At 42.7% G+C, this 14,758-nt stretch overlaps 1 protein-coding gene across 2 annotated transcripts in view; it reads right to left on the bottom strand.

Moving 5' to 3' along the window:
- Positions 1–6,997: 6,997 nt before the first annotated feature.
- The window catches only part of LOC147421073 (uncharacterized), a 31,282-nt gene continuing 23,521 nt past the window's right edge, over positions 6,998–14,758 (bottom strand). Inside the window, exons 2-8 of one of the 2 annotated variants that reach the window (XM_086503934.1) lie at positions 13,593–13,730; positions 12,775–12,927; positions 8,875–8,985; positions 8,519–8,572; positions 7,679–7,766; positions 7,489–7,602; positions 6,998–7,408 (exon numbers count right to left, since the gene is read on the bottom strand). In XM_086503934.1, coding sequence (XP_086360060.1) covers positions 7,511–7,602; positions 7,679–7,766; positions 8,519–8,572; positions 8,875–8,985; positions 12,775–12,927; positions 13,593–13,730 — 636 coding nt within the window. In that variant the 3' untranslated portion in view covers positions 6,998–7,408; positions 7,489–7,510. Of the gene's footprint in view, positions 7,603–7,678; positions 7,767–8,518; positions 8,573–8,874; positions 8,986–12,774; positions 12,928–13,592; positions 13,731–14,758 lie in introns of both variants that reach the window. The other variant, XM_086503933.1, reaches the window with a different exon arrangement.

Below are 14,758 nucleotides of genomic sequence, written 5' to 3'. Positions count from 1 at the left end.
ATCTTCAATGACAAAGATGGGAGAACACAAGACATTGTGTGAATTTAGATGTGTGTGTCTCATAAGTTGCAATAATAGAAGATTGGTAGTCTTGAGATCAAAACACTATTTTGTTATGTTGAACAATCATTGTCATATATTTCATGTAGCATCTAATATTTCCTACTGAGTATTCTTAGTTTGACATGTTTGTATGGAAAAGTGGAAGGTTGCATCAATTGTTTGTTTTTAGCTGTCAAAATTTATTCAAAATATTAGTGTGGATATTGATAGTCACTAGTCTTTGAATCAATTGTTTTGTAGTTGAGTTGTGACTCTATAAGAGGTGGGTTTTTATGGTTATTTATTTTAATAGAGCTTTAATCTTTTTATGGTCATTTATTTTCAGTATTTTTAGTTATATTTTATTTAAGAACTTTTTCTAAATTTGCACTTTTTCTACCTTAAATCCCATATGGGAATCCTACTAAGTAGGTGGCACATATTTTGGTTTGAAATTGTACAAGGGGTACTACCAATGTTTTGCAGGTCACAAATATATAGAGGATAGGGGGGGTTAATTTCTTGCAGTGATGTCCATATATAAAGGGGTTGGTTAGTATGAAAGGAGTCATATATAGGGGGGTTTCTCTAATTTGGTTGCATGTAGGTGACATCCCTCCATTACTTCTAGTGAACCCCCCCGGTGTGGGGGGAAAGGTGAGCCGGGAAGGCACCGGGCCCCTGGCTGTGAGAGGTGCGGGAAAAAAAGGTGTAGCAGACACAATTAACGACAACAGAGTTTAAAAACAAGCAGTTCGCCTAATTCCAGTTAATCAATAGAATCCATGGTTAAACAATCACTATGGAGGCTTAAATGCTCTTTACAAGAAGAAACCTGGCTTAATCCAGGTGCTAAACAAGAAAAGTAATAACGTCCTACCTTACACTGCCTTATGCTTCCCGATTCGAATGGCTAATGGGCTTCGAGCAGGTTTAGGAAGGCTACTGCCTCTCACCTTCTTTCCCCGGAGAGCAAGAGATCAATCCGATGCTTGGCTAATAAGGCTTAGGGAAGGTTTAAGATGGCTTAAGAGAGCTTATGACTCGGGTAATGAAAGCTTAGAAGATTAGGCTTGGTTTAGGAGATAGAAACTCGATTAGGCTTGGCTTATGGTGATAGAAACTCGATTAGGCTTGGCTTATGAAGATAGAAATGCGATTAGGCTTGGCTTATGGTAGGTTAAGAGAGGTTAAAGAGAGCTTAAGAGGTTAAGCTTATGGAATTAGAGGGGTTTAGGATGGCTTATGAGGTTAAGATTATGGAGTTAGAGAGGTTTAGGATAGCTTCTGGGCGTTTAACGAAAGCTTAAGAGCTTCTTATGAGAGCTTGTGAGCTTTGCTTCTTGTTCCGGGGAGAGATAGATCAATGAAAAAATTGAGGAGGAGAGAGCCTAATCACACGATTCCCCTTTTTGTAGAGCCCCTCCCTTCCTTGCATGGCTTTCACTTGCTAAAGAAGGCGACACCCATTAGCGACATCGCTAATGGGTCCCTCCCCTTGATGACGTGGCAAGGCTGGATTCGAGTAGCGTGGATTTCACCGGGAATGGCACCAAATTTACTCGCGTCGTCACTCTGACCATTTTCCGTCTCTGCAGCGGTCTCGCCCGAGCACCATAGCGCCCAACGTGATGCATTTTATCTCTCCCTGCCACCTCTGAGCGCTGCCACGCCATGGCTTATCTTCATTTTACATTAGGTTTTAAAAAACAACCTCTATTTTCCCCATTGGGGGGGCATTGGCCAAGTGGCTTGGCTTGGGCGGTCTTTGTCTTAGCTCCTTGGGCGGGAGGCCTTAATGGGCACCACATTAAGCACTCATATTGGCAAAGCATTGCCAGGCACCGCATTGCCGAGCATGACAACTTCCTTCAGCAGCATTGCCAAGCACGACAACTTTTTTAGCAGTCCTTGACTAAATTATCGACTTTGATGCCCGTCTTATCTTCTCATATAATGCCACATGCCCTAAAGATGCTAGTTTAATTGATTATATTCGCGGGAAGGCATCTCCTTTGCAATCGGAAAAAAAACCAGCTCCTTGCCGAGCTGTGTCGGCTTCCCTGCAATCATTACATTCCAAAAGACGTCATTTCGGACGTGATACTCCTCAAGCACTTACTGCTCCCGCATCGGCCCACATTTGGCACACACATCGACACCGCACTGCATTAAGCCAGATGAATGTGACTGATCAGGGCGACCAGGGTGGACCCGACCCCCGGCAATACTTTAACAGCCAATAACTTGGCAACCGTAAATCCAATCACCGATCTGAGAAGACCGACCCGCTCCACAAAGTGAGCACTTTAGCCTGACGCATTCACTTCATTTTTGTCCCCTCAGCTGCAGTTGCCCAATCCGGTATGGATCTGCTACAGACTCAACTTAAAATTGACACAACTTCTTATCCATAGCTCCGATTGATGAGCCGTATAGACAGGCATCTAGAGCTTTCTGAGTACTTCAACTTGGATTAATAAAACCCTAGGCATGATCACATTAAGCACACTCACTGTTTGGCATTACCGACATCGGTTGGTCCTTAGAGCCCCCTCTGATACACTTTTAGCTTAAAAATTGGCTTGTTAGCAAGCCCTTATAACTGTTGATTAACCATGCAAGATTCAAATACACTTGATTGGCTTTCCTTCGCTCATTTTCTTGTCATGGGAGCAGAGCGGCACGACACCGGGCCTAACTCATCCCACTCCTTGTGGGCACTTGCGTTGCCTTCTTCAAGGCCTTATGCATTGTCTTGGCCATTCATAGCACCCATGATATAAATTTCCCTTTTGCACTCACATTATATTTTTCTGCTCTACTTGAGCCATGCCTGCCTTATTCTACTACCAATCCTTCTCCTCATTTACCTATCTCTTTATTTTTTCCTTCTCAGTTTGATTCATCCTCTCTTTTTCATACAATTCATCCCCACACCTTACCCACTCAAGTATTAGCTTAGAAATCAATCTCTAAGCCCCCTTTACCATCTAAATCCAACCTACCCTTGCGCCATGATACTTTCAACATGGCTACCACTCGGCTCACAACTTGCAAGTGTTGGGTACCCTACCCTCAGAACATTATCACCACCTCACCTCATGAACCAACTACATCCATCACACTATTTTCTCATGGGTGAACTCCCTCTTGAGGCTCTTGAGGGGGGATCTACTATTATCCACAATAGGTCATTCACCCTTAAGGGAGGATGTTAGAAAAATAACTTTTAGCTATGTAAGAGTGAATTCCCATTGTAGACTTAGGAAAATATCCCACATATTTAGCATTAAAATCCCCCAAATATAGCCACCTCCCATAAATATAATAACCTTCTTATAATTTATCCATTGATCCCTCATCACATCTTTATAAATAGGTCATTGAGCCTCACACTTATTTATGCTCAGTTTTCTTTTGAGCACATTCGATTATTTAAATTATTAGTCCTTTGCATCGCAATTATCTTTGTTCATTTTTGCAATAGCTCTAGAAGGCAATCTTTTTGAAATGAGGAGTGGTGAATTGTTTAACATGCTAGTGATTGTCAACTTGTGATGCCTCTTGCCAGGACTTTTGTGGTTTAGAATCCATGGTGACATGCTCTCTCTTGTATGCTACTAGGATACTTGCCATGAAACAAGTGCAATTTTTGGAGTCTCAAGACCGAAGTTCTATATCTACAAGCTATTTGATGGCATTAGCTTTTAAGGAGGTGGATATAATCACAATACTTGTTAGATTGAGACCCACCTCTGGCATAAGAGCACATTCAATGAGCCCTTAGATAGATTTGATTGATTGTAAGAGAGAAATGAAATGAAATGTATATTAACATCTACAAAAGGCCTGCCTAGAAGACCTATGAGACGAAAAAAGGGTTACATCATCATGAGTATATGATCCATATCCTAGCATGAAAAAGACTAAACAAAATACCAAAAAACCTACACAACAATGCCATTACCGAAGTCCCTCATAGGCCTATGCCTCTTGGCCACTATATGTGGCTCTTTGAAGAACTTGGTAGGAGCCGCTCTATGCCTATCAATGATGGCTTGGATCTAACCACGAAACATATGACGTCGATGTGATCTACCGCGAAGTTTTGGTTGTGTAGATATGCTAATCTCTATAACTCTAAGAGTCCCTTGTGTGGTCTGGAGAATCCTCTAGGTATCTTCACGATGACTCCCTCTAAAGAAGTCAATGACCTACCTCTACATCGATACTCCGACTGGAGATGAACTTCGAAGTAATGTCTCTCTATGTCTACGTATCTTTAGTAGGAAAATCCCAAGAAACTTCTCATCTATGTAGTCCATCACTCTAGCAAGAGAACCGAAAACCTTTCTTAACAAACAATAGAAGCGGCCTCGTATCTCATAATACATTGGGCATCTACATATGTAATGCTCCTCTCTCTAGCTCTAGGTGGCATAGCTAGCATATCCTTTTGACCTAGAAGTAATGTGTATCTCACTATCTTTACCTAACGCTGGTGTGAGCAGTACACACATCGAACCGCATGTAAAAGATGCTCATCCATGTAGCTCAATTGTCCTCGTGTCCAGCTGTGTGAGATCCTCTCAAAATCCTGCTAATCTCTCACTGTGTCTATGCGAGTGATGGTGCACCATTGAGTACTTAAAAGTTGGTTGTCTATCAATAGTGAAGCCATGCATCAAAACCAAGCTGACATTCGTGCATACCAACATGAGGAGTCTCGTATGATGGTCGGATCTCGGGTTGACTCTAGTGCTAATGTGAGATGTCAATGATGTAGAAGCTCCCATTAGACATGTATATAGGAAATTAATGTCGTAAGTGCCTCGACCACAATCGGTGTGGCCCCAACTCTTTTTTAACACTCTCAACCTTGATATCATAATCATGTTGATGTTGCCTCTCTCATGGAGATGGACGACCTGTGAACTCCACTCCCAAATGGCTAATGTTAAATTCGGCAAGCATAGGTACGTGTAGGTGGAGTTGACAAGGGGAGCGGGTCACGGCACTTTATGGGGGGGCCATTTTGTTTTTGAGTTATCAAAGGCAAGCTTCACCACTGTTGCATCTGTGTTTACGTAGCATAGTGGTACAGCTCCTGCCTGCAACGGGGAGGTCCCTAGCTCAAATCGCGAGCCACACAAAATTTGATCGACATCCGGCTCCAGCTGCCTTGCCACGCAAGCAAGCAAGCTAGCCGTAATATAACCAAAAACCCTCCCCAAAATACGTGAAGAAACTCTAAATACTCGATCACCTCCTGCCCATACATAAGAGCCGGTGCGGATGCCCTAACGTAGTGCACTGTAGTGTTACAGATTAGAAGGTCCTTATCATATGCAAAGTGTAGTGTTAAAGAGCATTACCTTGGTCTTTCCAGGATGCAACGACAGGTCTTTACCATGTGCAAAGTGTGGTTTAAAGATCGTTACCTTGGTCTTTCCAGGATGCAACGACAGGTCTTTATCATGTGCAAAGTTCTGTAATGCGTCAAGCTGCTTCTGCAACTCCTAGGGTGAGTCAGCTGTGAGCACAATGTCATCCGCATTAACAAGAGGGATATCCAAGCATCTAATAGTTGTGCTCCTCTACCTATGAGCTTGTCCGTGAGCTCTCTCTCTCTCTCTCTCTCTCTATCCAAGCATCTAATAGTTGTGCTCCTCTACCTATGAGCTTGTCCGTGAGCTCTCTCTCTCTCTCTCTCTCTCTCTCTCTCTACCCATCGGCTCAGCTCGCTCCAATATAGAATCATATAACTTGGCTAGCGTATAGCCAGCCATGATGGTGCGATAGTTGCTAGCAGCATAGGATCTCTAGCCTTTAGTATGGGCACAATGGTATTAGTGCTTAGCTCTCAGAAAATCCTTCACACATCACTCTATTGAACATGGCTCTCAACACTAGGGCCAACATATCTCGAGCAGGAGATGGGCGCTTTGCAACTAGCCCGTCATGGTCCTATGCTCTCCCAATAAGCAATCTTTGTATGACATCATGTACCATGCTAATTGTGATAAAGGTTGATCTAAGGGGACAATATCCTGGTAGAGTGAAATCTTTCCTTTTGAGTGTGCTTCTTTTGCACCACTTATCCCATTGTTACTTGACAGCTTGCCCAACGAAATGAACCTTTGTTTCCTCCTCGTGGTTTCTTATAGCTAGGGAATCTTGTTCCCTCGTAATCGGTATCTGCAAAGCCTTCTCATGCATGTCTTCATCGATTTTTGTTGCTTTTGGATATGTTTGTCATTGGAGTCTCCGACATGAATGGACGACCGACAAAGCTGTTGATTCTGATGGTTCAAGTGGTGTTCGAATACATGCATTATGATAGAGAGACATTTTGCTATGGAATATATATTCGCCCACCTCTGCTGGGGTCATTTATGTGGCAAATGCACAGAGTTTGAAAGGATGGCACTATTAGATGCATTCCTCCAGAATGACAACTTGTCATCTTTGCTATCAGCTTTCATGTAGATGTGTGAGAAATATATACAGATTTATTGACCTCTTGTACTAATAGGTAGAACAATGATAATCTGTGTGTCCTCTGGATACAGCTTTAATTGCGATATGCATGGGGGAGTACAACCATGACGAGCTAGCTCACCTCGGTACTGAGAGAGAGAGAGAGAGAGAGAGAGAGAGAGAGAGAGCACCTGAATGTCTGCCATATTGCCTAGCTCTATGGGTAATTAAAGGTTTAAACATGGAGTATCCCCAGAAACAAGACCACTGGTAAAATCTCTCTCATCTGCGTGGGCACACACGCACACGCGTACACACACTCTAGGATTTTATCCTCCCCTAATGCAAATGCCTTCTCAATTACTATATGCACACCTTTCCATGGATTAGCTGACGATAATCGATTGTATAAGTCCTCCATAATTCTACAGACTTTACCAATACCAGAATTTCCTTCTAATCCATGCAGAAATGGAGGCACTCATCAGCGTTTTTTAGTGGTAATGTTTACAGAATTGGTCACTAACTCATCATCCACCAAACAGGTAGAGAAAAAAGACCGAACACAAAGGCAACTCATAACGCTTATGTACATCTATGCTAGCTTTAGTGTGATGGTGATTGAAGCCGTTTAGCTGTAATGCCCATGGCACTCTTTAGCACATCAGGCCGCACCATCGAATTCTGATCAAGGGCATAGCAATAGGCTTACATGAGAATAAAAAGGGAGCTTGATGATGATCACAAGAGTTGTAGTAGGGACAAGCACCAAGCCAAATGTAACTTGATGAGGCAACAGGCCAACATAGCTGAGACGTCACAGGATGTTGCGAAATACTGTGTCGGATCCTTTAAGCAGATGAGACTCGAGAGATTCCAAAACCTCACCAGATGTTGCAAAAGGCTTGTCAAGTATAGCTAATGTAGCTGCCACGTCGAAACTAAACGGGATCAAAATCTTACCGATATAAGCCAATTGCATTTCTCAAGCGTTTTGCAGCATTGGTGGCCTAATCCATTCAGTCGGAGCCATATGACCCATTGTTCTGGCAAGAGCTTGCTTCAGCGTCTCTGTATCTGTAGAGGTACAGCTTTGAGTCACAAGTAAATCTGTCAAAATATACATAATTCGTAAACATACTGAGCTGCTTGCCTTGTATGCTTGACTGAACTTCAGACAAAAACTTCATGAGGCCATTGCAGGACTCGTGGATGTCCAAAGCAACTCGATGCAACTCCTCCTGTTGTGCGGATGCCATCCAAATCATGTGAACCATTATGATGATGCCGACACACACAATGCAAAAAACAACATATTAATCTCTTGACGAATTTCTAAACCGGAGGATGAGAAACTCAATTCTTTGCAACCAGCTTTGAGGTGGAACTTTCCTCATGTAAAAGGGGCTTGAAATCTAGAGCCCGACAATTATCAGTTTTTTAATAATGTAATATTAATTTTCTTTACCACTCTTAAGACCAGGTTTCGGTCTTTGACTTATTATATAACGGAGTATAGACTTGTCCATACACTCCCCCTTGGTTAATGAATAGTATGCACAACTTACAGTATTTATACTCTTGAGTTTGCACAAAATGTTTTCAATGACTAGGAAGAATAAAAGACTTAAAAAATAACATGTCACACAGGCCCTTTTGCCATGATGGAGATTTAAAGAACCAACTACGATTCAGCATTCCGAATTGATGCAGATAAGTGAGGGAAGTTGATGTTTACTATCAAGTTCAAGAGAATGTTTTCACTTGTTGTAAATCAGTCTCTCTACTTATATATGGGCACACACCGACTGCACTTGCATCCTCTTCCACAGAAAAATTGGCCATCCAAATAGAACAAGCAAGAATTTATCCTTGTGCCCATGCTGTCCGGACGCTTAATCCATTAGTAGTGAAAGGCCAAAATCTTTAAATTTGTCATTTCAAGACTCACTGACTGCTAATTTTGCTAAGACCAAAAATACAGAAAAATTACCACTTCCTGCTCCCCGCCAACATTCCCATAGAGAGGATCATCAATGTCGTCAATCTGTCAGAATGCCATGCACAAATATGTAAGAGAGAGCCAGTTAGCAAAGTCGAATCAAACCACACAAGGATACCATCTTACACAACAACAAACTGATACTCTGTTGCACATGAAAAGCAACAACAAACAGCCTTGGAACATACTGAAGCACGATGGCACAGTGCATGTTCAACCTCATGGAAGCACGATGCCACAGCGCATGTAAAGAGGAGATCAACAGCTTATCTCAATCCATAGCTGAATAGAAGTACACTAAACCTATCTTACACTAAAATGCCACAGTATCTCCAATAGAAAAGCACCTTTCTGCCCAAACAAAATTCTCCAAGTCGTCGAACTTTCCAGCAGTAGTCGTTATTTTTATCAATCGTCTCATAAAGAGTAATATCCTTCAATACATCAGATGCTGTAAACTACGAGCAAAAACAAAAGGCAGCATTCAGCAGAACTGGTATAGATAAGAGGAAACTAATTAAACAGAAGCAAAACCACCTGAGCACAACAGGAATGTGTCCTCATGTTCATGACAAATGGCTGCACAATACTCGTTAACTCAATCGTTATGCAACCAGTTATTACAAAAATCCTCTGATGAAATAATCAAAGTTGCTTAATTGCAAAGGTCGTCGCAGCTTTGCTAATAGGAACAAGGCTTGCAAGTTAATCAACGCTAAAACCATAGAAATCCTGACATTTTTCTTTCCCTAAAGAAAATTTATTATTAAAAAACCCTCTCAAGGGCACAACCTCAAAATAAAATGTACAAAAACCGATCACCACAGAGGTGTGTATCCCAAAAAAGTCCATCAATGCACAACGAATGACCAAGAATATTTCTTGGCTTTCAAAAAATTCTCGAGTCTCCTAACATAATACATTTTTCTGTGATCCAAGAGAAAAAATTATCCTCATATTATGTCGTACTCACGGCAAGAGCATCACTATGCATGACAGCACAACAGAATCCCCAAGGCCTTGTCACAAACTACTGACGTGTCAAGAAGCAGCAGAAGAAGTTTTACCAACATGCAAAGTCTTGCCGAGTGGCCTATTTCTAAAGAGGAGTTCTTGCCAACTTATGGACCCCGTCCAATGGGGTCCAAGTGACCTAAAGAGATCGAATAAACCGGGACCTCTACACACATACACACACAAAGCCATGACGTGGCAGCCATACGGACGTCCACATTTTGCGCTGACTTGCTGACGTGGCAGCCTGTACGGAATTCCGTGTTTCACGCTGACTGTGCTGACGTGGCAGCCTGTACGGATTTCCGTGATTTACGCTGGACAATTTTCAACGCCAGCTTTTGAGGCCAGATGCTTTTGAGTTTGATGATTTTCATGTAATTGCTTCTCATAGGCCAGGGGCCTTAAAATATGTGCAGAGGGCTCAGTCTCTCGCACTCTTCCGAGTGAAGGTGCAGAGCGCAAGTACCGGCATTGTACTGAGTTCAAGCAACATAAAGAAATACCGAAAGGGGCGCCAAGGTTTGGGGCCAGTGCTCTCTTGGGGTGGAGCTCTGCCACTCCCCATTTCGTGTGTCGTGCTTCTCTTTCAGTTCAGTTGTTATTTGAAGTGCTTAAAGTTGTTCAGTCTGTTCTTTTCCGTTGGCATGTGGTGCCCGTCCCGTGACACTTTTATGTTTAGGAGAGGCACGTGTTGGCCTGCACAATAGAATCCCTTGGAACCCTAACAAGTTGAAACGATGCAAGTGCTTTCTCTAACAAAGACGATGAAGCATGTAGAGGTGGCTCTTTCGGTGGAACCCTGTTTCTGCCAATACAATACAAAACCCAATCTACGTCACATCACCAAGACCATTGACGCACAGTCAATCATTGACTTCCATCAGCCAGATCAATTTTAGTTGTCGATAAGCGTGATTTGAAGAAAAAAATTGCAAACTTCATTATGCTAAGCGAAATTTGAGTTTCAACAATGCCATGGATGATATAACAAGCTAGGGGGAGAGAGAACACCATAGAGAGGACGGAGAGGGACAAAGTCTTTAGAGTCTTGAGAGAGGAAGTAGAGTCGACCCTAGAGAATAGGTGGTTGTGGAGTTTGAGAGAGGGGGGGAGTGGTGATCAGAACAACGAAGCGTGGAGGGGGAAGCGTGGAGCTTGAGAATAAAGTAGTCCGCGGGAATTGAGTAGATTGTGAAGCTTGAGACATTAGAGTCGCGTTTATGAAAGAGATTGAGTCTTGAGTAAATGGTAAAGCTTAAGAGAAAGGGAGCTTAAGAAAGTGAGTGTCAGATGCAACGGAATTGAGAGAACACGTAGAATCGAGAATTCACACTTCCACGATCCTTTGTTCTTTCTTGTGTCAATGAATGCAACTTTGCGTTATTCATGGTTCTTTTTACATAGTAAGAGAGAGTCCAAAAACGAAATGGATGGAGAGAGAGAGAGAGAGAGAGAGAGAGAGAGAGAGAGAGAGAGAGAGAGAGAGAGAGAAATGAAATGAAATGAAATGAAATGATATATTAACGTCTTCAAAAAGGCCAGAGTGACCTATGAGACAAAAGAGTTTACAAATGGTGAATCTAATACAATGTCTGTGTAAAAGACTGAAAACTGAAACTGAACTGAGCTAAAGTGAAATGAAATGAAATGCTGGAATCAAGATCCTATCCTATGATATCCAGCATCGGTCGTTGGCGAAGCTCATCAATGTCCTCCTCAATGAGTACTCCGATTGGGTGTCTCCCAAGTTGTGTTAGAACAGTCCAGACCCTCTGATGCAGCTTCCACCGATGTCTCGATGACCCTCGCAGTCGTGGGCGTCTGGATCTCCCAAGCTCAGTGGCCCTGTCAGTCAGTGTACCCCTAGTACAGGTGGACTCTAAAGTCTGTTGTGATGCATGCTCATCTGAATGTCGCGTATGTAATCTAACGAAATCAGTGATCTCCCTCTGTGAGTGTCTCCTACTGTCTGGTCTCCTCAAGAGGCTCTCCCTATGTCTACGCAGCTCCAATAAAAATAGCCCAAGGCATCTCTGATCCTGATATCTCATAACTTTGGCCAATGGTCCAAAACCCTCTCTCAATAGGCAGTGGAGACACCCTCATATCTCATAGTAGATTGGGCAGTGACATATGTGATGTAACTCTGTCTCTGGCTCTATATGGCATAACTGACAAATCCTAGCATCTACTGGTACTCCTCTAAATCTACCAAGCTCAATCTCTAACTGACGTGATGATGTGCGCATCTGTCCAATAACACATGGCAATCCATAGGATAGATGAGTGTCCATGTAGGAGGGTTTAATCACAAAACCATCCTCTGTAAGCTCAAGGAGATGCTCTCTGTAGAAAGCTATAGAACACGCATAGGCTGTATCCGTGTCTTGCTAGTGTCTAACTGAATCAAGTCCTGTTTGATGAGCTGAGTGATCTCGGTCCGTGTGAGAGACAAGAATACTGGAAAGGGGGTAATCTATCAATGTCCCAACCATGCAGCTTGAACCAAGCTGCCATCTGAGCATACCAACAAGAGGTGTCTCCCTGTGAGGCAAGCTGTCGCGAAGACTCCAAAGCTAGATGGGCATATCTGTCTCTCATGAGATCACAGATACTGTGTATGAAAGAAACGGATCTGGTAAGTGCCTCGATGACCAGTGGGGAGCAGCGAGCTCTGCACGGATAAGACAGTGTCTATGAAAATATCCTGCAAACAAGCACTCCCACAATGGCACCCCAAACACAACACACCTCCTCCATGTTCGCTTTATCAACCAGCTAGTGCTTTTATTAAAACAATGCATCTTAGACACTGTTCGCGGAAGAGTGAATAAATCTTTTACTTCTCAATCAAAGGTTTGTTACTAGCAAAGATACACAACCAACCGGTAAGCTTCCTATGGTAGTGAAACTTCCAGGCCATGTGGTAAATACAAAGGCAGCACCTCAACAGGCTAGGACTTCGCTATTTGTCCCAACTCCTAAGCCGGAACTTCACGTAGCAAGATATGAACTAACATAACCGAGCTTAATAAACTACTGTGAAGGGTGATTAACAAATTTGTCCCTGTAATGAGGACCAGCTTAGTCCCAAGTAATGATAACATCAAACCTCCGAAGAGAACTTCATCATAGAACTTCACGGAAGAGCTCTATCTGCTGTGAACCAAAAAAGCATTTCTCAATAAATTTTCGCTTAAAAGATATCTTGACTAAACACAATCATGTACCTTATCCATGACAAGGAGCATATCATACACCACCACATCTCTTGCACAATCAAAAACTGTTGCACTATGATCCTTTATATCCAGGCCAAGATCCCCAGCAACCTCTAGAACATTGCCATCTGGTTTTTCTCCTTCGTTATAGTCCCTTGTTCCCTGGTTGACACGAGTAAAATGGTGAGAAGATTGGTACTCGCACATTCGAACAAAGAGATTCAAACACAGGACTAAACTAGCACAAGATTTGAAGCCTAGAAACATCAATGTCAAGGTTCTCTATGGCCTCAAGAGTCAAATTCATCGTGCTCATTACTGGAATAACTGAAGGTTATGTTCAGATCTTTTTTAGGTGAAATGTTGAAGTGCGCTTTTGCTTGTTCCTCCAAATTGTGGCAAGAGGCAGAAGGCAGTCCCTACAAAAGAAATGTTGAAGTGCGCTTTTGCTTGTTCCTCCAAATTGTGGCAAGAGGCAGAAGGCAGTCCCTACAAAAGAAACTAGGTAGCGAAATTTAAGTTACCAAAGAAAAAGTGTATCGATACAAGCATTCAATCTGCTGGTCACATGGCAAGACTAGCAAAAAGCCAGGTTGATACCAATTAGGTAGAGAAACAAAGACTACAATTCTAACCAACAGTGTAAATGGTTTATCGGTCCATTGCAAAAATAAAGACAACCATTTTAGAACACAATCTCAGAACATCAAAGAGACCATCAATACATACAATTTTAAAATGTTCAATCCCTCAGAATATCAAAGAGACCATCAATACATACAAACTTAAAATGTTCAATCCCTCAAATGAAAAGCAAAGTAGCACACCATGGAAGTGCATTCAAGAAGATCCTGAAGCCCCTTCTCCTTGATAAAGTTATTGAACATGGCCTCTGCATAAACTGAGCGGCAAACATTGCTTTCGCTTATGAACAAAACCTTGATTTTTTCCTCTCCAGAAAGTTTCTGACAAAGGAAAATCTTGTCAAACACTTAAAAGAGGCATCTCTCTCTCTCTCTCTCTCTCTCTCTCTCTCTCTCTCTCTCTCACACACACACACACACACACACACACACACACACACACACACACACACACACACACACACACACACACACACACACATAAGTGGTACTCTCATTGACCGAGCTATAGAGTTGGGGAGATCGAGACGACCACGACTGAGGAGGGGAGCCACGTAGCACCGACGGAGATTGCGGCAAAGGAACCACAGGATTCTAGCACGACACCCAAAGTGTCGATCAGGATAGGCTTCATGCTACTGCTATATTGTATCATGGTGACACTTATCCCCACTTTGTACCTTTGTGGCATTATACCATTGCTCAGCTTACCAGCCACCCATAGGAGTCGGTAGCACTCCTATCTCAGTTTCTAGTTTGTAGTTTTCTTTGTTTGTACCCAGACTTGGTACTAGACTCACCATTGTAATCAGTTTGGTCTCATAGGTCATTTTGGCCTTTTGTAGACGTTAATATATCATTTCATTTCATCTCTCTCTTCTCTCTCTCTCTCTCTCTCTCTCTCTCTCTCTCTCTCTCTGTGTGTGTGTGTGTGTGTGTGTGCAAGATGTCTTAGTGGGAGCCAGACTAGTGGGCGTAGCAGCGGATCATGCACTTTTGACATTGTCTGTTTTATTTCAAATAGTACAGCCCAGACATCAGGAGGCAGGTCACATACCCGTTATACATTTACACTAGAGACTGACTCGGTTTATACAGAGGAGATCTATATCCGTCTATGCACAGCTGGTCCTGGCCTCTCAGTGGCGGAGTGCACCACTTTACTGACTGAGACACTACATGGTGCACCATCAGAGGCATACCTACACACTCAGCCGGGTTGGAGGCCATATTTTGGGAGCATGCCCGAGAATAGTTGGTATGATGAGGAGTGCAGAGAGATGAGAGCCCAGCTTTAGAGGGATCTTCTTTTAGGAGTCATCACTTACAAACAATCTCAGATTGCTTCC

The sequence above is a fragment of the Adiantum capillus-veneris genome, chromosome 28 (assembly GCF_014529385.1).
Source record: "Adiantum capillus-veneris isolate H3 chromosome 28, ASM1452938v2, whole genome shotgun sequence".
Taxonomy (NCBI): Eukaryota; Viridiplantae; Streptophyta; class Polypodiopsida; order Polypodiales; family Pteridaceae; genus Adiantum; species Adiantum capillus-veneris.
The sequence above is the reverse complement of the archived record's forward strand: the minus strand, read 5'-3'. Positions and strand labels throughout refer to the sequence as shown.